At 41.1% G+C, this 23,319-nt stretch overlaps 1 protein-coding gene across 1 annotated transcript in view; it reads left to right on the top strand.

Annotated features, from left to right (window-relative positions):
• The first annotated feature begins 3,002 nt into the window (after window positions 1-3,002).
• LOC147302327 (transmembrane protein 163a) overlaps window positions 3,003-23,319 on the top strand; it is a 35,883-nt gene continuing 15,566 nt past the window's right edge. Inside the window, exons 1-4 of the mRNA XM_086281540.1 lie at window positions 3,003-5,106; window positions 9,531-9,650; window positions 20,700-20,743; window positions 20,829-20,920. Of these exons, the coding sequence (XP_086137666.1) occupies window positions 4,893-5,106; window positions 9,531-9,650; window positions 20,700-20,743; window positions 20,829-20,920 (470 nt within the window). The 5' untranslated portion in view covers window positions 3,003-4,892. The remainder of the gene's footprint in view (window positions 5,107-9,530; window positions 9,651-20,699; window positions 20,744-20,828; window positions 20,921-23,319) is intronic.

Raw genomic sequence — 23,319 nt, forward strand, 5'->3', positions numbered from 1 at the left:
AGTGTCCTAAGGCAATAAAGGTGCTGGTGACCCTTTTTACAAACTGATTTTCAATTTTGATCAAAGTTCAGTTTTTCATTGGTTATGGTCCCAAGATATTTATATGATTGTACTTGCTCTATTTTCTGACCTTTAATTAAAGTGACTGCGTGCCCATTTTGTTGTTTCCTAAAATCAATCACCATATCTTTTGTTTTAGATATGTTCAGCTGGAGATAAGACTCCTCACACCACTGAACAAAGTCAACAATGACTGGACCGTGGTTAGTTTCACCCTCTTTCAGTAAGCTGACAGTAACAGAGTCATCTGCATATTTAATAATGACCCTGTTTTCATGTCTGCTCTGACACATATTTGTATAGAGAATGAATAATAAGGGCGACAAGACGCACCCTTAAGGAGAACCTGTAGAGGAGAACACTGGGTCAGACAGAATCCCATTTATTCTCACTCTTGACCTGTCAGTTAAAAAATCAAAAATCCAGCCCACCAGGTTTTTCCTGATGTCAAACTGTTCTAAAAGTCTTTTAACTAAAATATGGGGCTGTATTGTATTAAAAGCTGAAGACAAATCAATGAAAAGAAGACTTGCAAAAGTCCCTTTACTCTCTACATTTTTAAGAATCAGATTTAGTAAAGTCAAAAGTGCGTCTTCCACTCCTCTATATATGCTATATGCAAACTGCATTGGATCCAGCTGATGTTCAGTCTCTTTCATAATCACATTTCTGATGATTTTTTCAAAGACTTTCATTACAACTGAAGTGAGGGCAACAGGCCTGAAGTCATTTAGAATTTTTGGACGACTAGATTTAGGGATAGGAACCACGACTGCTTCTTTCCAAAGAGAGGGCACATGTTGTGTTTGCAAGGATTTATTAAAAATAACCTGAAATATAGGACTGAGTTCGTCAGGACAAGATTTAATTAGGCGGCCACTAATATTATCAGGACATCACTGAGTTCAATGATAAAGTGCTGAGTATCTCTCAGTTTCTGTTTCAGTTCCAAAATATCCTCGCTAAAATCAGAAGAACTAAAACGAGCATAAAACATATTTAAAGCATTTGCAAAATCTCTGTCTGAATTAAAACCATCTAAAATGATCTGACTGCTGCTCTGGGGATTTTGAAACCCTGCTATGGTTTTCATATAAGTTCAGGCAGACCCAAAATTTTATATATCTATATATCTATATCTATATATGTATATATAGATATAGATAAATATATATCACACTCAGTAGAACACAAGCTGTATTACTCTACATCCTCCACTAAAGGGAAGCAGAGACCAAGAGATAGAACTGAAAGCTCAGGCGTGTTGACTCTTCTGTCAACTTAAATAGGTTATATCGTTGATGTTAGTTAAGCAGATTAGACTGAGAGAAATATATAATAAAAATGGAAATATTAATAGATTTACAAATATTGTTAGGAATAGCATTTAGCTCACAGAATGCACAGTCTTGTTTTAGTAAAAAGTTAACAAAAATAAAAACAAATAGATAAAACTGTAATGTTCATCCAAACATGCTGCAGCGATTCTTTTTTTCTTTCAAAATAAAAGTCCAACAACTTTACTATAATAAGTCTTTTATGTTGTACATGTGCTAAACTCGCAATAGCCTATATGTTAAATAAGTTCAATAAAATAAAAGAAAGTATGACCAAACAAACATCTTGATAAGATCAAAACTAATCAAAAAGAAAAATAATTTCAATGAAAGTAAAATAACTATTTATTTAAGAGCCGGTGGTTGCTAAAGAAAAATGTCACCATGATTGTCACACATTCACAATGGCAAACAAGTACTTAGTGGTCAGATTACCCTGACGAGAATATGTATTTGATGATTATATTTCTACTTAAGTTAAATGTGAAATCCAATCTTACACAAACAGGCTAAACTGACTACTTCTGACCCATACCTAAATATTTCTTACGTGTGAGTGGCCGAAAGAGCTCACACGGTGGGAACTGCTCTATAAACATATTGTATTACATATTTCTGCTTTTTCCTGAGCATGAACGCATTAGAGGCATTCCCGTTATCATTTTGAATATGAATATATAAATACGCACATTCTTTTCCCAGTTCTCGGTTACAAATAAAAAAACAATATGGAAAAGCAAGCTTGTGTTATTATTTTCTTTTCTATGTAGTGTACGTGACAGGTGTGTGACAGGGGCACCACTATCTGCACGCGCTCACATCCGTCAGCTCGTTGAATCCACATGGGACAGATGTTTTCCTCGCGAACGCGCAGTGCAGAGCGCGGCGGTAAGTGCACTTTTGAGCTGCAGCACGAGCACTGGTCTCGTGACCTCCACTAGACTAGTAATTAGAGTCCAGGTGCGGCTATCTGTCACAAAGTCGCGAATCGGAGCCTGATGTGAATATTCCGTCTCCTACGTCTCGTCCAGACTGTGCGCAACATCTTTCTGTCAAGTGTGTCAGCTCTGACACAAACCACTTCCGGCAAACACTTTCGAAATAAATCTCATCTCTTGTTTGGGAACTAACTTATAAGGCTGAATTAATTAGCAAATACCTACTGTTGCTCGGTTAAAACTACCTACCTAAACATGGCTTGTTAAATCATGTCAGCAAACTAAGGGGCTAAAGCTACATATTATTATTACACAGCCTATTGTAGCCAATGTATAGGAAAAAGGAAAAACAGTATTTAAGTGCTTCTAGGCGAGGGCGGGTTAACGTTAACCATTTCATCCCCCCAGTATAGGTCAGTTTATAACAATGTGTTATAGCGTAGGTTCAGTGGCTTTAAAGCTTTAATCTGAAGTGCTACAGTAGCTAGCAACTGCTACTTATCATATTAAAAAAAGTGAAGTAAAAAGAAGTACAATATTACCCTCAGAGATGCTGTCGAAATAGTGAAAAGCACAGCCAGGAAATAAAAAAAAAGGATGCTTCAAAAAGTAGCAAATCATTTGTGGAGCAGACTGTAGTCTAAAACAATAATAATAATAATAATAATAATACATTTTATTTAAATAGCGCCTTTCAAAGCACCCAAGGACACTGTACAACAGATAAAAACTGGAAATATACACAATGATAAAAATAGAAGATAAAAGTTAAAACATACAGAAATTTAAGAATAGGCAATTTTAAACAGATGAGTTTTGAGGGTGGACTTAAAAAGAGAGAATGAACTAATATTTCTGAGGTCCGGGGGTAGGGAATTCCAAAGTCGAGGGGCAGAGCAGCTAAAGGCCCTCCCTCCCATTGTGATCAGACGAGCAGAGGGAACAGAGAGAGAAAGAGAAGATGAAGATCTGAGGCAGCGGGATGGGAGCTTCATCTGTAATAAGTCAGAGAGGTACGGTGGAGAGAGAGAATGAATAGCCTTGAATGTATACAGAATTATTTTAAAATGGATGCGAAATTTGACCGGGAGCCAGTGAAGTTGCTTCAGGATTGGGGAGATGTGGTGGGTAGAAGAAGTCCTAGTAATAATACGGGCAGCAGAGTTCTGGACACGTTGGAGCTTGTTGATAGATTTTTGTGTAAGGCCAAATAATAATGAGTTGCAGTAGTCAATTCTAGAGATAACAAGATTATGGATGAGAATGGCAGTGGCGTGAGGTGTGAGGAAGGGGCGGAGGCGATTAATGTTACGGAGTTGGAAATATGCTGCACGTGTAATATTATTGATATGTGAGTTAAAGGATAATGTGCTATCGAGAATGACACCCAAGCTTTTCACAGAGGGAGAGATAGGGACCAGCGAGTTATTGATGGTGAGAGAGAAATTGTTAATTCTGGATAGCAGTCGTTTAGTGCCAACCAGAAGAAGTTCCGATTTATTGCTGTTGAGTTTAAGAAAGTTGGAGGAGAACCAAGAATTAAGTTCAGCTAGACAGAGGATGAGGGAGGGTGGAGGAAGAGTAGAGTCAGGTTTGGTAGAGAGATAGAGCTGGGTGTCATCGGCGTAGCAGTGGAACTGAATATTATATTTACGAAAAATATGTCCGAGTGGAAGAAGGTAGATGATGAAAAGAAGGGGCCCGAGGACAGATCCCTGGGGCACCCCAGTGGATAAAGGAGAAAGCTGAGAAGTGAAGGATTTTAATTGAATGAACTGAGTGCGGTCAGATAGGTATGATTTAAACCAGGCTAGTGGAGTGTGAGAGAGACCAATAGAAGCTAATCTGCTAAGGAGAATGGGATGAGAGATGGTGTCAAAAGCTGCACTCAGATCAAGAAGGATAAGGATGGAGAGGAGACCAGAATCAGCTGCTATAAGAAGGTCGTTTGTTATTTTTATAAGAGCAGTTTCAGTGCTATGTAGAGGACGAAAGCCAGACTGGAACTGTTCGTAAAGGTTATTATCAGTTAGGTGAAGATGGACTTGTGAAGCAACTATTCTTTCAAGGATTTTTGAGAGAAATGGTAGATTGGAGATAGGACGAAAATTATTAAAGTTGTTGGGATCTAGACCAGTTTTTTTCAGAATTGGGGTAATAGCAGCAACTTTGAAGGAAGCAGGAACAGTTCCAGTGGTGAGTGAAGAGTGAATAATAGCAGATATGAGGGGAAGGAGAGGGAGTAAGCAGGCTTTGACGAGGACAATAGCATGATGATAGTTAATTGATATCAAATAAAAGAGTATATGAAATATTCAACGTTACTGTCTATTTTTAAACCAAAAAAATTTTTTTTTTCTCCAATACGGTTCAAAAAAGGCTTTTGTTTTGAAATGTACAACTTCTAATTTCCGGTACGATTTCGCCTGATTGTATGTAACTTGGCGCAACTGGCTCGGCACCCTGTGAGAAGTCTCCCTCCTTGTCTGTCTCTGGGTCTCTGTCTGTTTGCAAGCCTGCGCTTCTCACCCAGGTGAGACATTTGTGGAGTGCCTCAATGGAACCGCGACCCCCCACCGAGAAGATGACAGAGCCCACACCGCCAGACTCCACCACTGTCCCGGACCCGGCTGTAGTTGTGGACCCCACGGCGGTAAACGGACGGTGCGAGCAGGCGGACTCTATACAGCAGCAGCCCAACACAGAAAATCACGCAGAGGGCTTTAAAATGGACCAAGAGATGAAGATAAATGACAGCATAGACGACAGAGGTAGGCGGCTTGAATTTTGTTTAAAGTTTCTCTGGATGCCCCGTGGCCAAGACACACACCGTGCGTAATGCCGTGTAGACCGGTGCTTGTTTTACTGTACACGCACTGGAAATACACTTTAATTCATTCAACTGTAGCCTGCTCAAAACATTTCCCTAAATTTTGCCCCCAGATGTTCCACACTGTCCGTGAATCATGTATGATTTCTGAGGGAAAAGGCTGCTTCATAACTGGACTGTGTGGTGACCAATATGCATGCTAAATTATTCACAGATCTGCGTAGTAATGCAGTGCAGAATGTGCAAACAGAGTGTGCAGACATCTTACGTGAAATAGTGGTGCCTGCAGATTCTGTAAATGAATCAGTGGAGGCTTGTCTTTGGGAAGGCTGATGACCACAGGCAGCATTTAAACAGTAGCAGGTGTTTCACAGCTTAAACCAGCACACTGTAGCTTTTCCTGTGCATTTTCTGACATTCACTTTCACCAGGTTTGTGAAGACGTTTTGCATCTCATTAATAGAGGCTTCATCACTTCTAAAACAACCAGCGGAGAGCCTCGGGTAACACCCCCTAGATATAGCTGTCCCCTTTGGAAGTGATCTCAAAGCTCTTTAACCTACTATAGGTCATGTGACGTGTCATGTGAGTCAGCGTGTTATTAAAAAGGTGTGGGTCCATACTCTCACTGGGGCCAACTAAGTGAGACACCATCACCCCATCATCATGTGAGCTACTGAGGCAAGGTGTGAGGGGGGGATTGAAATGCCTGGGAAGAAATCTCAAGACTGCATAAGCCACCACCTCTGTTCTACACTGCTCAGTCACAGCGGATGTAGATGGCCTCCTTTACTCCTCTCTCAAACATAAAATTCGAACATTGTCATCTTTGAAAGATCATTCTTTCTCTTTTAAGTGCAGGTGTACAACTGAGTCTTGTCCTGTTCACTCCAAGTTGGTGTTCAAGTGGTTGGTGGGAGTAAAAGAGTAGGTGCTGGTTTGTGTGAATGGCTTTCAGTGTTGAGGCTTCTGTCCTCCTCAGTGATCACAACACAGTCCAGGAATGATAACTATTGGAGAATCCTTTAATATTAGGGTTTTTTTATGTTATACATAAAATAAAATGTACATCACTTGACACGTATCTTAATTTTAAGACTCATATACAGTGGGGCAAAAAAGTATTTAGTCAGCCACCGATTGTGCAAGTTCCCCCACTTAAAATGATGACAGAGGTCAGTAATTTGCACCAGAGGTACACTTCAACTGTGAGAGACAGAATGTGAAAAAAAAATCCATGAATCCACATGGTAGGATTTGTAAAGAATTTATTCGTAAATTAGGGTGGAAAATAAGTATTTGGTCACCTCAAACAAGGAAAATCTCTGGCTCTCACAGACCTGTAACGTCTTCTGTAAGAAGCTTTTCTGTCCCCCACTCGTACCTGTATGAATGGCACCTGTTTGAACTCATCATCTGTATAAAAGACACCTGTCCACAGCCTCAAACAGTCAGACTCCAAACTCCGCCATGGCCAAGACCGAAGAGCTTTCGAAGGACACCAGGAAAAGTATTGTAGACCTGCACCAGACTGGGAAGAGTGAATCTACAATAGGCAAGCAGCTTGGTGTGAAAAAATCAACTGTGGGAGCAATCATCAGAAAATGGAAGACATACAAGACCACTGATAATCTCCCTCGATCTGGGGCTCCACGCAAGATCTCATCCCGTGGGGTCAAAATGATCATGAGAACGGTGAGCAAAGATCCCAGAACCACACCTGGTGAATGACCTGCAGAGAGCTGGGACCAAAGTAACAAAGGTCACCATCAGTAACACACTACAACGGCAGGGAATCAAATCCCGCAGTGCCAGACGTGTTCCGCTGCTGAAGCCAGTGCATGTCCAGGCCCGTCTGAAGTTTGCCAGAGAGCACATGGATGATACAGCAGAGGATTGGGAGAATGTCATGTGGTCAGATGAAACCAAAGTAGAACTTTTTGGTATAAACTCAACTCGTCATGTTTGGAGGAAGAAGAATACTGAGTTGCATCCCAAGAACACCATACCTACTGTGACGCATGGGGGTGGAAACATCATGCTATGGGGCTGTTTTTCTGCCAAGGGGACAGGACGACTGATCCGTGTTAAGGACAGAATGAATGGGGCCATGTATCGTGAGATTTTGAGCCAAAACCTCCTTCCATCAGTGAGAACTTTGAAGATGAAACGAGGCTGGGTCTTCCAACATGACAATGATCCAAAACACACCGCCCGGGCAACAAAGGAGTGGCTCCGTAAGAAGCATTTGAAAGTCCTGGAGTGGCCTAGCCAGTCTCCAGACCTCAACCCCATAGAAAATCTGTGGCGGGAGTTGAAAGTCCGTGTTGCTCGGCGACAGCCCCAAAACATCACTGCTCTCGAGAAGATCTGCATGGAGGAATGGGCCAAAATACCAGCTACTGTGTGTGCAAACCTGGTAAAGACCTATAGTAAACGTTTGACCTCTGTTATTGCCAACAAAGGTTATGTTACAAAGTATTGAGTTGTATTTTTGTTATTGACCAAATACTTATTTTCCACCCTGATTTACGAATAAATTCTTTACAAATCCTACCATGTGGATTCATGGATTTTTTTTTTTCACATTCTGTCTCTCACAGTTGAAGTGTACCTCTGGTGCAAATTACTGACCTCTGTCATCATTTTAGGTGGGGGAACTTGCACAATCGGTGGCTGACTAAATACTTTTTTGCCCCACTGTACAGGAGAGCATAGAAGTCTGGGTGTGTGCCATCACTTCAAGTGAAGAACAACTTTTTCCTTCACAAGAGTGTGAAACAAAAACAAAACATATTTACAGATAGACATAGTTTGTAACTGTATGCATCCAGAGAGAGGTCATTCGAGTAACAACACCATCAGTAGCAGATGAGGGCATAAATAGCATTAGTACATGTTACTTTGCAAATTAAGCCACTCTAATGGTGGATAGCAGCGATATCTGGCCTTATAGATCCCGCATAGTAGAGCCATTTTCCCCAGGGGTTTATACATTTCTCATACTCTAAATTCACTAAAAAAAGTAATCTTTTCCATCTTATAAATCTCTAGTGTTACATTAATCCAGCTGTTTAAGGTTGGTGGATCCTGTGTTAGCCATCTTTTGGTCAGTGCCTTTTCACTTTCAGCCAGCAGGACACCAAGTAAGTATTTATCTGTACCCTTTATGTCTGAGGTTATGTATCTAATATTTGTTTTAAAAACAAAACAAAATTCAAACTTGGTTGTTTAGATGGATAGATTGTATTAGCCTGCGAACACTGATCAGTGATCACATGATACACATCATCATGAGTTTATCAGTCAGTTTCATATCATCATCATCAGTTTATCAGCAAGGCTTTGTAGCATCTATCAACTCGGTGCTTTACTTTTCCAGCCTCTAACATGGCTGTTTACAATACTGTCTGCAATAATACAGAGAAAATCAACAAGCAGGTGATCTCCTCTGGGAACGCCTTTGGTGAAAGTGGGAAGGAAAAACTCCCTTTATTAGGCTCCAGGCTCAGATTAGATTTTCCACCACATTTCGATTCAGTCTTGAAAAAAGCTCCACTGCACATCACCTGTTTCATACCAAACAGCAGACACACACAGTCAAAGTGTTCACAAGATAAGTTCATAAGATGATGACAAAAACAAAAGTTGCTTTGTCAGTATATAATTTAAGTGGTGGCGCAATCATGAGCACTGCTGAATCCCAGCAAGAAGGGTCTGAGTTCAATCCCCCATCTGCCTGGGACCTGTCTGTGGGAGTCCTCTCTGGATCCTCTTCTCTTTAGGTAAATTGGTGTAAGTGTTAGCCCTGTGATAGACAGTCCTGTTATGCTTATTTTCAGTTTTATGTTTTTATGATTGGACTCTACTAGTGTAGCTTTGCATTGAGTTAAATTCAAAATAGTCCAGATTAATCTTATACTGGACCTTAATTCAGTCAGTCTCAAACAAGCCGTTTTCGCTCCTTCTCGTTAAAGTTTATTCTTCCTTTAAACTAAATTATTTCTGAATAATTGCAGCGTTTTTTTGAGTCGCAGGTAGTTTATACCCAGGAGTCTCTCTCTCGGTGACATCCAAGAGTACAAAAATCAGTTTGAAACGGAGCGCTCAGAGCAGTGTGATTACTTGCACACACCTCATTTGTTTTAAAACTAACACGAGCAGCTGTCATTGTAAGATAAGATAACCTTTATTAGTCCCACGCGTGGGAAATATGTAACAGTAACACAGTATATACACTGTTACACTGAGTAACAGTGTATATGTGGCACAACATTTCGAAATGGATTAAAGTTCCACTTTAAAAGCAACTCCAAACCCTGTTTGAATACTGTGGGTCACTGTGCCCTGCGACACTGTCTGCAGGTCTCCTGGAGAGCAGTATGCGTCTGAAGCCTCACGAAGCACAGAGTTACCGCAAGAAGGCTCTGTGGGTGTCCTGGGCGTCCATCGTGGTCACCATCATCCTGGCCATTGCTGCGTTCAGTGAGTAACACATTCCCGTCTTTTCCTTTGATGCCACATTTCTTGTGCGTGCGAAAGATCTAAAGATGAGTCAAAAGAGAGCTTGCTGTTTGGTTTGTCAGTCGAAGGACAGCATTGCTAATTACTGCAACACCCTGCTGGTAAATGTGACACCCAACAGATTAAACATTTGTTCTCAAAATCAAAGGCAACATGTAGAAAAAGCACTTTAGCATGCTAACTCGTGCCAGGATCCTGTTTCGTTCAAACTTTAGCCTTCCACGGCTCTTGTTTCTCCCGGTTACAAAAGCAACGTGGAGCATTTTTGCCGTCAGCACCTTTGTGAAGTCGACCTTCACGCTTGCTGCATTTATTGAAGTTTTGCTTCTTTTGAGGCAGAACATATTTAATCACCCAACACTTTGTGCTAAACCTTTGGGTTTCTCTTTTCATTTATCCCGAGTGTGTCAAGGACGAGACTGCTGGCTGGATAAATAACTCCTCCTGTGTCTCTTTTTGTTTGTCCGGGATCTTATTTGTTGTAGTAGTGAGACACTTTATCTTTCAATAGGAAAAACTGTATTGAAAGCTGTTTAGATTTGACAGACTGCGCCTGTGTGTGCCAGAATATGATGTTTGCTTCAAGTGTTTGATTGACATTTTTTATTGGACAGATCTGTCACCTGATGTTCAGCTTACTCCTCCCCCTCTGCAGTAAATGCATTTTGGTGCTTAACTTAAGTAAAGAAACAAGCTTTTTGCATCTGTGATCCTTATCACCTCCACACTGGTTTGTATGTAGAGATATGAGTTTCCTGTAATACTGATGAGGGTCAGGATAACAGCCTCCTTCACCTTGTTTTTCAGGGTTCTTGTGTTCATTAAGCTTTTTCTTCACTGAATATTTTTCTTGTATTGTCTTCATTAGACATGTTTGTCACATTTCTGCAGTCCTGCTGTGGGACTTTTCTCATATTGCCTGCTCTCACGCATAAATAAACATGGCGCCACCCTCAAATCAGCTGCAGAAATGAGCACAGGAAGACACGAACGAGGCCGGCGTAGCAGACGGATTCCTGCGACCAGTGATCTGACAACGAGAATGACGACACACAAACAGAAGAAAACGCTGTGGTTTGGTGATGTGCTGGTATTTGAGATTACAGAGTAACATTAAATATCTTGATTTTTTTTTAATTTTTTAATTTTAATGATGATGATGATGATGATCCTCTGGGTACTCCGGCTTCCTCCCGCAGTCCAAGCTTGTTCGGATAATTGGTGATTCTTGGTGGTTGGGTACGAGGATGGGAGTATGAATATTTGTTTGCCTCTCTAATTATCTGTGGCAGTATGCACTGCAACAATGATTCTTCACCCTCAATAAGCATGACACAATACATAAAATCAAAGGTTTATTTATTCAGAAAATGTGCTCGGTATAAACTGAATGTAAACCAGTACGTTTCATTTGATCAGATTCCAATAAATGTAACATTTTAGATTCTACTCATGTGATAAAAATACATGGAAAATGTAATGAAATTACTTAACATTAGTAGAGTGTAGGGGTGTTCCCGGTGATCAATTTATTGGGCATTTACACAAGAGAAACAAACATTAGACTACTCGTCTACCAGTAACATATTCCATGTTAACTTTTTACACTAAGTTTCCCAACATGACATTTTTCAGTAACACAATGATATAACACATTACGCTGTTAAAATCAGTAATTATATTCCTTCACAAGTTCTTCTGTCATCTGCTTGATGGGTGGATAGAAAAAATAATTAAAAGCACAAAAAATATAAAATTGAATATAAAAGTTTTTTGAAGTGCATTTTCTAAACATCAAGATGCCAGTGGACTCCTGTTGGGCTTCATGACAGCCTCTTTAATCAAAAGGTGATGGCACGGGGCCTCTGTCTGTCTTTTATATAGTCTGTGAGCAGACTTCACTATGCTGGTGTTGCTGTGGGTTTGATATATTCCTCTCTGAACGAGGCATAGTCATTGCAGATTTAAGGATGTAGTCTCCAAAACAATGAGTCTTGTAGTTTAACATAATAAATTGGATTTCACAACCACACCTCGATACACACCCCTATATATGACCCCCCGCCCCACTCCACTCTCCGGCTCTACAAACTGTTCTCTTTTTTGTGCCCCACCCTCCCTCCATTTTTCAGTTCATTCACTTCTCATTAGTACACGGGGCTCTGCCCAGGAGCCGCCGCCAGTCCCCTCTGAGGCCTTCCATAAACTGCAGCTTCAATTCATTCTCAATCCATCTTCCATTATCTACTAGAAATGCTATCAAACCTGAAATGAGGATGTGGTTCCTGCTGGTGAATTACAAATTATATCACTGGTCAGAGAGCTCTCTCGTTCACTTAACTTGAAATTGATTAATTTAAGTTGTGAGTTTTACAGTTTCGTTTGTTATTTGTGAAGTTATGAAAACGCTAAATCAGTGATTTCAGATAGCGGTTGACAGTGTTGGTCAAGTTACTTGAAAAAAGTAATTAGTTACTAATTACTGATTACTTCTCCAAGGAAGTAATCCTGTTATTTTACTGATTACTTATTTTCAAAAGTAATTAGTTACTTTATTACTTAGTTACTTTTAAAAACTTTTGAAAACATGATACACAACCTGAACAAAGCAACAGACCTTTCAGCCCAATTCAATTTTTTCTGCATAATCTGTCATATAAAATTGAATCAAATGAAAAAGTCTCGTTTTATTAGTTTTAATCTTTTAACTTTATGCACATCAAGCAAAAAATAAATTGTATGCAGCTGTCTTTGACTGGAAGAAATTTGTTTAACATTTAAACCTATTTCCGGAGTGTTCCAGCATATAAAATAAAATAAAATAAGTATGTGTGTTTACGCTCACTCTTTCAAATAGATGCAAGTAAAAGACAGAAAAAAATAAAATCAAAGACTCAGCAGGACTGTAGCCACGGACATTGCACACTCGTACGTCATTGTCATGAGACCCTCTCACAAACAAAAGTCACGGTTTAGTAACGCAGCGTGCTTACGGGAAAGGAACAGTAATCTAATTACTTTTTTTTGGAATAGTAATCCCTTACTTTACTCATTACTTGAAAAAAGTAATCGGATTACAGTAACACCCTACTGCCCATCTCTGGCGGTTGATTACCACATCTGTAGAGCAGCATGGATTCGATTCACTCTGGTCTTATTCGTGCTCTGCAGAGTCTGTTTGATCGGTACTGTAAAGAACATCTGTTAGGTAACGATCCACTGCTTCAGTTTTGTGACCACTCATTAAACACTAAGTAACCAGAGTACACTGAAATCAGCCACATTAAAACTACTGACAGGCAGACAAAAATGTTATTCATATTCAAATCCAATGCTCAGCTGAGAAGCCAGCAGTTCTGGCATTGTTACGTGCCACCAGCCAAACATTATTGAGGAGGAAGTATCTGTCTAACCCTGGGACCTTCCTCAGCAGGGTTTTGAAAGAGACAAAGACGCTGATCTGGTTTCCAAACTTACCAGGTCCCGAAGAACAAGCTCTGGTGCTAACGTGACTGATCACTGTATATTCTTAGCAGTGAGCTCAACTGCACACTTAAACATTTTAATGCACACAGACTGTGTGAGCATTGCACCGTTAATAAGCAAATTCCATCTTCTTTTACAGGGAGTGCAGAATTATTAGGAAAGTTGTATTTTTGAGGAATAATTTTATTATTGAACAACAACCATGTTCTCAATGAACCCAAAAAGCTCATTAATATCAAAGCTGAATGTTTGTGGAAGTAGTTTTTAGTTTGTTTTTAGTTTTAGCTATTTTAGGGGGATATCTGTGTGTGCAGGTGACTATTACTGTGCATAATTATTAGGCAACTTAACAAAAAACAAATATATACCCATTCCAATTATTTATTTTTACCAGTGAAACCAATATAACATCTCCACATTCACAAATATACATTTCTGACATTCAAAAACAAAACAAAAACAAATCAGCGACCAATATAGCCACCTTTCTTTGCAAGGACACTCAAAAGCCTGCCATCCATGGATTCTGTCAGTGTTTTGATCTGTTCACCATCAACATTGCGTGCAGCAGAAACCACAGCCTCCCAGACACTGTTCAGAGAGGTGTACTGTTTTCCCTCCTGTAAATCTCACATTTGATGATGGACCACAGGTTCTCAATGGGGTTCAGATCAGGTGAACAAGGAGGCCATGTCATTAGTTCTTCTTCTTTTATACCCTTTCTTGCCAGCCACACTGTGGAGTACTTGGACGCGTGTGATGGAGCATTGTCCTGCATGAAAATCATGTTTTTCTTGAAGGATGCAGACTTCTTCCTGTACCTCTGCTTGAAGAAGGTGTCTTCCAGAAACTGGCAGTAGGACTGGGAGTTGAGCTTGACTCCATCCTCAACCCGAAAAGGCCCCACAAGCTTATCTTTGATGATACCAGCCCAAACCAGTACTCCACCTCCACCTTGCTGGCGTCTGAGTCGGACTGGAGCTCTCTGCCCTTTACCAATCCAGCCACGGGCCCATCCATCTGGTCCATCAAGACTCACTCTCATTTCATCAGTCCATAAAACCTTAGAAAAACCAGTCTTGAGATATTTCTTGGCCCAGTCTTGACGTTTCAGCTTGTGTGTCTTGTTCAGTGGTGGTCGTCTTTCAGCCTTTCTTACCTTGGCCATGTCTCTGAGTATTGCACACCTTGTGCTTTTGGGCACTCCAGTGATGTTGCAGCTCTGAAATATGGCCAAACTGGTGGCAAGTGGCATCTTGGCAGCTGCACGCTTGACTTTTCTCAGTTCATGGGCAGTTATTTTGCGCCTTGGTTTTTCCACACGCTTCTTGCGACCCTGTTGACTATTTTGAATGAAACGCTTGATTGTTCGATGATCACGCTTCAGAAGCTTTGCAATTTTGAGACTGCTGCATCCCTCTGCAAGATATCTCACTATTTTTGACTTTTCTGAGCCTGTCAAGTCCTTCTTTTGACCCATTTTGCCAAAGGAAAGGACGTTGCCTAATAATTATGCACACCTGATATATGTGTTGATGTCATTAGACCACACCCCTTCTCATTACAGAGATGCACATCACCTAATATGCTTAATTGGTAGTAGGCTTTCGAGCCTATACAGCTTGGAGTAAGACAACATGCATGAAGAGGATGATGTGGACAAAATACTCATTTGCCTAATAATTCTGCACTCCCTGTATGTTTGGCCACATGTTTACATTCCCTGGAAAGATCTGTTTTTATAAAGGAGCTTCCTGCATAGGGCAGCATACCTAAACCACACCAAAGAAAACACTGTTAAAAGGAAGAGGCTAAAGGACTTGTGATGCACAAAACACACAGAGAGAAGGCGTGGAAAAACCCCAACTAAACCCCAACAGCAGGGTTGCTTACTCAGGTCACCAGCCATATATCTGCAGGTTTCAATCAGATTGGTTAAATTGTTTCTGGAACAGGTGAAAAACTGATGAATGGACAGAAAGTGGTTCTTTAAATTATTAGTATTAGGTTAGACAAAGTCACAGTTTAGTTGGTTAAGAGATTTAACTAAATTCTGTCTGAAAGTTCGGATTATTACAAACATTAAGAGGTTAAAAAAGACCCAAAAGAACAGTAGTTGTACGTCAGTGCGAAGGGCTTCATTAGGATTCAAACCCTGAGGTCCAACAGTGTTTCACAGACTTATCAGAGCTCTGCGAGGAGTCAGTCCACTCCTCACCACCTGCTGCTGTTCTCTGTGAGCTCTACATGATGACAGAATGAAACAGTCTCTGGGTAACATAGATGCTGTAAAACATTAGCATTACTCAAACATGGAAAAGACCAAGTGCGTGTGACCTTTATTGTAGGCAGGCAGGTGCGGCTTTTTAGTTTACAGAAAAGAACATCTCAGTGGGGAAAATGTCACGGGACAGTTCTCAGCTTAAAAGCTTTACTACACTGAGTGAAGGAAAGGTTAACGTTAGACTGGGTTCATAGCAGTTTGGCACCTGGCTGTAGTTACAAATTCACAGTGGCAAAAAATATCAATTGGTTTGGTTGAACTGGTGTTGTGAGGATTGGCTGAAGAGTTCCCTCAATTTGCTAGAGCCAGAAGTCAATAGAACATCAGATTAGAGCCTGCATGAGTTCAACGAGTGGGCACGTGTCAACATCAGCTGCTGGGAGGAGACTGTGTGTATGAGGACTCCAGGGATTGAAAATCATTACTGAAGATGAATATTAACATAAAGAGAACTGCTCACAACCGGCTAACACAAAATAAAAAAGTCCAATGAAGTGTGAAGTAACAGATGACAGCGGTGCAAATTCTTTCTTTTGATGTGATTTAGCGCATTATATAAAATACAAAAGTGAGAGTTTATTTGAAAGTGAACTGCATGTTTGTCAGGGTTTGCTTTTAGATCTCCAGCTCATGTTTTATTATCAAGAAGAAACTTGTAACTGAGCCACTTGCTGCTGCTTTAATGACAAGGCCTATGCATTGGTACACACGGGACAATCAGACGAGCGCCATCACTGCACCAACTAGAAAAAACAACTTGACAGTGAAGCGTTTCATTGATATGCATAAAGAGCTCGGATAGCGTTTTATCCTTTCTTCCCCTGCTCGTCTTGTTAGATGTGACAAGAAGTAAGGAAGAGGGAGAGTAGAGTAGCACTGTGCGTACATGTGTGTGTATGTGTGTGATAGCCTGACGTGCTTGCAGGTCCGTACCGGCTGACACCCACCCAGCTTTCTTGGGAGCCAATTAGTCATCGCTGGGCTCGGCTTTGACGACCGCAGAACCGCAGCAGATTCATTTATACACAACTTGTTCTCTCTGCGGCTAATGAAGGTGCCAGAAAGAGAGGAAGGGAGGACAGAGAGGAGAAGGGAAGAGGAGCAGACGATATATATTACAGTCAGATGTGTGGGGTCATTATCACAAAAGAAATCTTTAAACTGACATGGTAGAATGAGAGGAGGCTGCACGATGAAGGAACGTGAAGTCTTTTCAGCTATCTGGAGAATTTAACTTGAAAAATAGATGCTGTCAGCTCTGTTTCGTAGTCCTAGATACAAATCTGCTCCCTTGATGTTGCAGCAAATGGTTTTGGATCAAGCTTGAGTGTGCAGGAATGCATTTGACAGCTAAACTAAGGCACTTCTGTGTAATCCTTGCCTTTGTTTCTATCTTTTTGTACTCTCACATACAGTGGGGCAAAAAAGTATTTAGTCAGCCACCGATTGTGCAAGTTCCCCCACTTAAAATGATGACAGAGGTCAGTAATTTGCACCAGAGGTACACTTCAACTGTGAGAGACAGAATGTGAAAAAAAAATCCATGAATCCACATGGTAGGATTTGTAAAGAATTTATTCGTAAATCAGGGTGGAAAATAAGTATTTGGTCAATAACAGAAATACAACTCAATACTTTGTAACATAACCTTTGTTGGCAATAACAGAGGTCAAACGTTTACTATAGGTCTTTACCAGGTTTGCACACACAGTAGCTGGTATTTTGGCCCATTCCTCCATGCAGATCTTCTCGAGAGCAGTGATGTTTTGGGGCTGTCGCCGAGCAACACGGACTTTCAACTCCCGCCACAGATTTTCTATGGGGTTGAGGTCTGGAGACTGGCTAGGCCACTCCAGGACTTTCAAATGCTTCTTACGGAGCCACTCCTTTGTTGCCCGGGCGGTGTGTTTTGGATCATTGTCATGTTGGAAGACCCAGCCTCGTTTCATCTTCAAAGTTCTCACTGATGGAAGGAGGTTTTGGCTCAAAATCTCACGATACATGGCCCCATTCATTCTGTCCTTAACACGGATCAGTCGTCCTGTCCCCTTGGCAGAAAAACAGCCCCATAGCATGATGTTTCCACCCCCATGCTTCACAGTAGGTATGGTGTTCTTGGGATGCAACTCAGTATTCTTCTTCCTCCAAACACGACGAGTTGAGTTTATACCAAAAAGTTCTACTTTGGTTTCATCTGACCACATGACATTCTCCCAATCCTCTGCTGTATCATCCATGTGCTCTCTGGCAAACTTCAGACGGGCCTGGACATGCACTGGCTTCAGCAGCGGAACACGTCTGGCACTGCGGGATTTGATTCCCTGCCGTTGTAGTGTGTTACTGATGGTGACCTTTGTTACTTTGGTCCCAGCTCTCTGCAGGTCATTCACCAGGTCCCCCCGTGTGGTTCTGGGATCTTTGCTCACCGTTCTCATGATCATTTTGACCCCACGGGATGAGATCTTGCGTGGAGCCCCAGATCGAGGGAGATTATCAGTGGTCTTGTATGTCTTCCATTTTCTGATGATTGCTCCCACAGTTGATTTTTTCACACCAAGCTGCTTGCCTATTGTAGATTCACTCTTCCCAGTCTGGTGCAGGTCTACAATACTTTTCCTGGTGTCCTTCGAAAGCTCTTTGGTCTTGGCCATGGCGGCGTTTGGAGTCTGACTGTTTGAGGCTGTGGACAGGTGTCTTTTATACAGATGATGAGTTCAAACAGGTGCCATTCATACAGGTAACGAGTGGAGGACAGAAAAGCTTCTTACAGAAGACGTTACAGGTCTGTGAGAGCCAGAGATTTTCCTTGTTTGAGGTGACCAAATACTTATTTGCCTACTGGTGTTGGCCAGAGGGGCCGATGGCGCGAAATGGCAGCCTCGCTTCTGTCAGTCTGCCCCAGGGCAGCTGTGGCTACAACCGTAGCTGCTTCCACCAGTGTATGAATGCGAGAGTGAATGAATAGTGGCATTGTAAAGCGCTTTGGGTGCCTTGAAAAGCGCTATATAAATCCAATCCATTATTATTATTATTATTATTATTATTATTTTCCACCCTGATTTACGAATAAATTCTTTACAAATCCTACCATGTGGATTCATGGATTTTTTTTTCACATTCTGTCTCTCACAGTTGAAGTGTACCTCTGGTGCAAATTACTGACCTCTGTCATCATTTTAAGTGGGGGAACTTGCACAATCGGTGGCTGACTAAATACTTTTTTGCCCCACTGTACATGCTCACTTCTGTCACTACAAGTCATTTACGTGTAAGGAGTGTTTACCTCCTACTTTTGCCTCGTTATGTCAATTCTGGCCGATGACTGATACTCGGTGCCCCTCCCTTTTTATTTACCTTAAGCAGCTTTCAACAGCTGCGAGGTTCTGTTTGCTAGATCGTGTATTGTTGACACATGGAGAGATGAGGCCCACAAGCTCTGACTTTAAATATATCTCCCCACCCTGGATGTTTTAAAAACATGCGAATGCTGTATTAGCTGAGTCAGAGACTGTGTTTGTTTTTGGTGGTATGGTTCTGTTCTGGACCTGCTTTGCAAAGCCAGCATAGAACACAGCAGACATCGATTTAACAATGATTAAGTTAGAAGTAGAATTAATGGAGGAAACGGCGTCGATGTGGGTTGCAAAGAGGCTTGTACTGAAATCCGCTAGCTTGGATGTGGCTTTCCAAAATTAAAGCTACACTTTATTTTTTTATTTTCATCCTAATGAAATGATTAAAGTATAGACGGGTGAAATAATGGGAGCCACTGAGAGACAACCTTTAAGTATCCTTTGTGTAAAAACAGCTGCTTTAAGTGAAATAAAACTCAAAAAGAGCAACTAAAAGCGTCAAATCTTCAATTATTGCAGGAAATATGGAGCTTAAAATTTCAGTCTGGACCATTTGACTCCAAAGAAAATTGATATTTCCATCTGCATTAATTTATATTTGTGAGGAAGGCCAAGTTCTAGTGAGCAACAGATATGATATGAAAGCATGAAAGGAGGACCTGGGCTGCAGGTGGGTTGCAAAGGAGATTGCAGATTTCTTTTTTCTATATTTTTATTACTGCTTAAATTTATTTTAATTTGATTACTAAGATGCATTTAATCATTTTGATGTGCTTGCTTTTGTAAAGTGCTCTGGTCATTTGATGTATAGTAAATCCATAAAATGGGAGTGTGGCAAGCATATGTAAGGTTATAACCTGTCAGGGAGCATTTGCTTCAGCTGAGGGCATCATCAGTAAATACATGCCAAACTGCATTAGTTATAATGCAGTTTGGAGGCCATACTTTTAATGTGTGAGCCATGTTCAGTATTTTTTGGTGAGCATAAAGTTACACACCAAGAAGGAATGACAACAGGTCTGCTGCTGATACTCTGCATCTCTGTCAGAACAGTATCCCTTCCAATCATTTGTATTCAAGGGTTGGCGATGTTTGCTTAACTGCGTGCAGGAGAATGTGGATGCAGCATCTGTTTCTGTTCTCGTTTCAGTCTGAGCTGTTGCAAGCGAGCGGGTGATTGTGCCTTCAGCCTAGAGAGAACAACCGAATGTAGATGAAACAATAAGAGGAAAAGTGAAGATGGATGAGAGGGGAGCTTGGGAGGCTGGAGGGGAAAATAAAGGGAGCTCAGACTGCAAAAAGGGATAGGAGAAAGAAAAGATTTTTGCTGTTTTTGCAGCAACTAGAATGTGTTGCTAAAGGGGAAAAGAGAGAAAGTGATACCACACAGCGCTGTGTTTCTGCATGCAGGGCTGAGGCGAGCTGCTAGCCCCCTGTGAGTCTTGCTAAAAATAAACGTGGGAGGAGAGGAATCCTCCTGTCTATCTCTGTGCATCTTTCTCTCCTTTGTCTCTTCTTCCTTCTCTCCTCATTCACTCCCGTTGCAGGTGTGTGTGGATGCATATAACTGTGCTGTTTAGTGTTTGTTTTGACCATTTCTACAGCTTAGTTAATCCAAATAAAAAGGCAGATGTTAAATTAACCAGTCAAAAACGGTGCTTGTTTTTCAATCCAGCAGGTTCTCTGCAGAAACTAGAAATGATTATAATAATAATCATTGCTGCAGTTAAATAGACTGGAGCAAAAATCAGATATCTCTGTTTACTTTAAATGAAACGATCACAGACTGACTCTGTGCTTACAGCAGCTACAGGCACTCAAATGATTATTTCTGATGTGAAGATGAACGTGAACAGTGCAGTAAAAGTTTTTCTCTTTTCTCTTTAGCTGTTTCTATGATGCGCCACAGTGCTTCAGCTTTTGGATTTGCCGTAAGTCCAGAGTAAACACTCTACTTCATTAAAAGTAGAAATTGTAGTGATAGAATTCCCAATTACCAATGTTTACACTTTGCAGTTTGATGCCACGCTGGATGTGTTGTCATCTGTGATTGTATTGTGGCGATACAGCAACGCCGCAGCTGTCCACTCGGCGCACCGCGAGTACATGTAAGTATGATCACCTTTCACCCCGATCCACTCTGACCCGGGCTAAAATCCCCTTTATTTATAATGCTCTGCATAAGCCACAGACGGTATAAAACATGGACGTAGCTTCTGGGTCAGAAAAATGAAGCCAGTGTGTCTTAGCCACCATATGGCTACAGGTGTTGCTGCAAAAAGGCATTAGGTCTCTGCCCCCTCGCATCACCAAACACAATCAAAACAGAACTTCAGAGAGCAAACGGACGGCATCACGGTAGCGACATCAATCGTTTGTACTGTCTGTGGCATACACGGTACTTTGATTTAAAATGAAAACTTCCTCCATCAAAGAAAGCATACATATCCCAGGCAGAAAACTTTCCCCAGCCTGAGATTTTAATGCTTTTTTTGCTGGAGGAAATTAGATCAATTAAGTTTTTAGTAGTTTTTATTACTGACATGTGCTTTATCAGTCTCCTTAGCAACGCTAACATTTGTTTGTGATCGAGGAATCATCTGCCAGGCTGCTCCTCGTACATTTTTCCTTCACCACCAAATTTATTTGTAGCGAATGGTCTGAAGCAGTCAGAAGGTCTTAGCAGAAACATTTTCATATACTCAGTCTGAACAACTGTTGATGCAATAACCAGCAATTCACTGTAAAGTGCTGCACTGTATAAATATCAGATTGGCTGCACAAGTAAAGTTGTTTTGACCAGATATGATTAATCTTATTTTTATATACTTAGCTCGGGTACTTCCAGCCCATAAACAGCAACAACATGAATTCATGTATACTTAAAATTAAAGTTCAAACCCAAATACAGCTTTGACAGCTTTGCTTCTATATATAGTTTTCTTTACCCCTCAGGCATCAAAAGGCTGATGAAGTATTGTCACACTCAAGTTTGACTCAGAGGTCCTGTGAATGCGATAGCTCCAAGGAACCCACCTACGGTTTTCAAATTGATACTATAGGTTAGGGTGACCAACCGTCCTCTTTTCCCCGGACATGTCCACTTTTCACATTTCGTTCGGGACGTCCGGGGTGATTTTCGAGATTAATAAAAATGTCCAGGTTTTCCGACAGAGGACCCATGTGTGTGACGTCATCCCTGAACTGCTGCTTTGTGAGTTGTTGTTCTGCGCTCACAGACGGGACAGAGCGCGCAGCAACACACCTAATGATGTTTGAAAGATCCCAAAGCGCAAGTGCATCTTTTCAGATGAACTGCAAAAGAAATTTCCCTCGTACCGACCCAGTACTGGTAATTTTTCTTATGCAGATGAGGCCTTATTTCTGTACCATTATTTAATTCCAGAGGCTTTTAAGTTATTTGTTTGCACTTGTTGACTTGTAAAAGCCTATATGACATTTTTGTTTCACCATTCATTAACCGCACAGAGAAGGCATCGTTTAAATATGTTAAATATGTTTCTTTAAGCAAGTTCTTCATGACTGGGCCAAGTGTCCTCTTTTTTGGAAATCAAAAATATGGTCACCCTACCATAGGTGTAGCTACACTGCAGAAGCCTCGGTATGGTCTCATATATACGACCAATAAGACAAAAGAAGTCCAGCAATGTGATGAAATTTATTTCAGTGTGTCTACAATGGCCTGTGTGAGCGAGGGGAGAGATTGTGTGGTCTGCTCTGTCCAGCAGAGAAGTGTGTCAGACAGCATGCCTCTTCAGCTCCGTCAAGCTCAGCCCAGTGGGACCGATCACAGACAAGCGCCTCACATCTTATCTCTACCTGGCTGAGAATAGAGTGTGTGTGAGAGGAGGCTGCCCTTTCAGAGCCTGTTGAATGGTCAGAGTGCTGGCAGCCAGCAGGAGACTGAAAGAGAGAGACGAGCCAGTCATCACTTTACTTCTGCTCTGAAATAGTTGAACGGTGTTGCACCAGTTCATCCAGCATAGGATGGGTTGCAAGCAAAGCAAAGCAAGTAAAATCTTTAGGTTTGTCCGTACTGGCGATTAAGTGAAACTTTCACTCCCTGCGTACACACAGACTCACACTTAACAGTGGAGTTGTGTCACGGTCTCACAGGAGTTGCTAATTGCCTTAGAGACGACAGATGAGCTCATATCCTCTGGAGACCAGACACTGAAGTGCATGGAAAAAGATTCAACAGCAAAGCATCTGCTTTAACATGAAAGCCATGAGGAAGCTAATAAAATGATAAATAATAAAATTGTTATACTTTAATAATTATATATTCTAGTTGTAGTGTCAGTGAGTTCTCAGACCACACCCATCTTTTTAAAGATCTATTTAAATATTTAAATAAAAATACTTCATAGGAGGAGATATAAATGTGTTGCGAATTGAAAAGAAATTAGGACATGAATCTAAGTGTTCTCCAATAGTCTCTTAGCTCTGCTTTGTCCCATGTGCATCCATTTACATGATAAATGGA

The sequence above is a fragment of the Aulonocara sp. 'chitande type north' Nkhata Bay genome, linkage group LG23 (assembly GCF_057382095.1).
Source record: "Aulonocara sp. 'chitande type north' Nkhata Bay isolate Kocher_YH1m ecotype deep benthic linkage group LG23, A_spYH_male_GT1.1, whole genome shotgun sequence".
Classification (NCBI taxonomy): domain Eukaryota; kingdom Metazoa; phylum Chordata; class Actinopteri; order Cichliformes; family Cichlidae; genus Aulonocara; species Aulonocara sp. 'chitande type north' Nkhata Bay.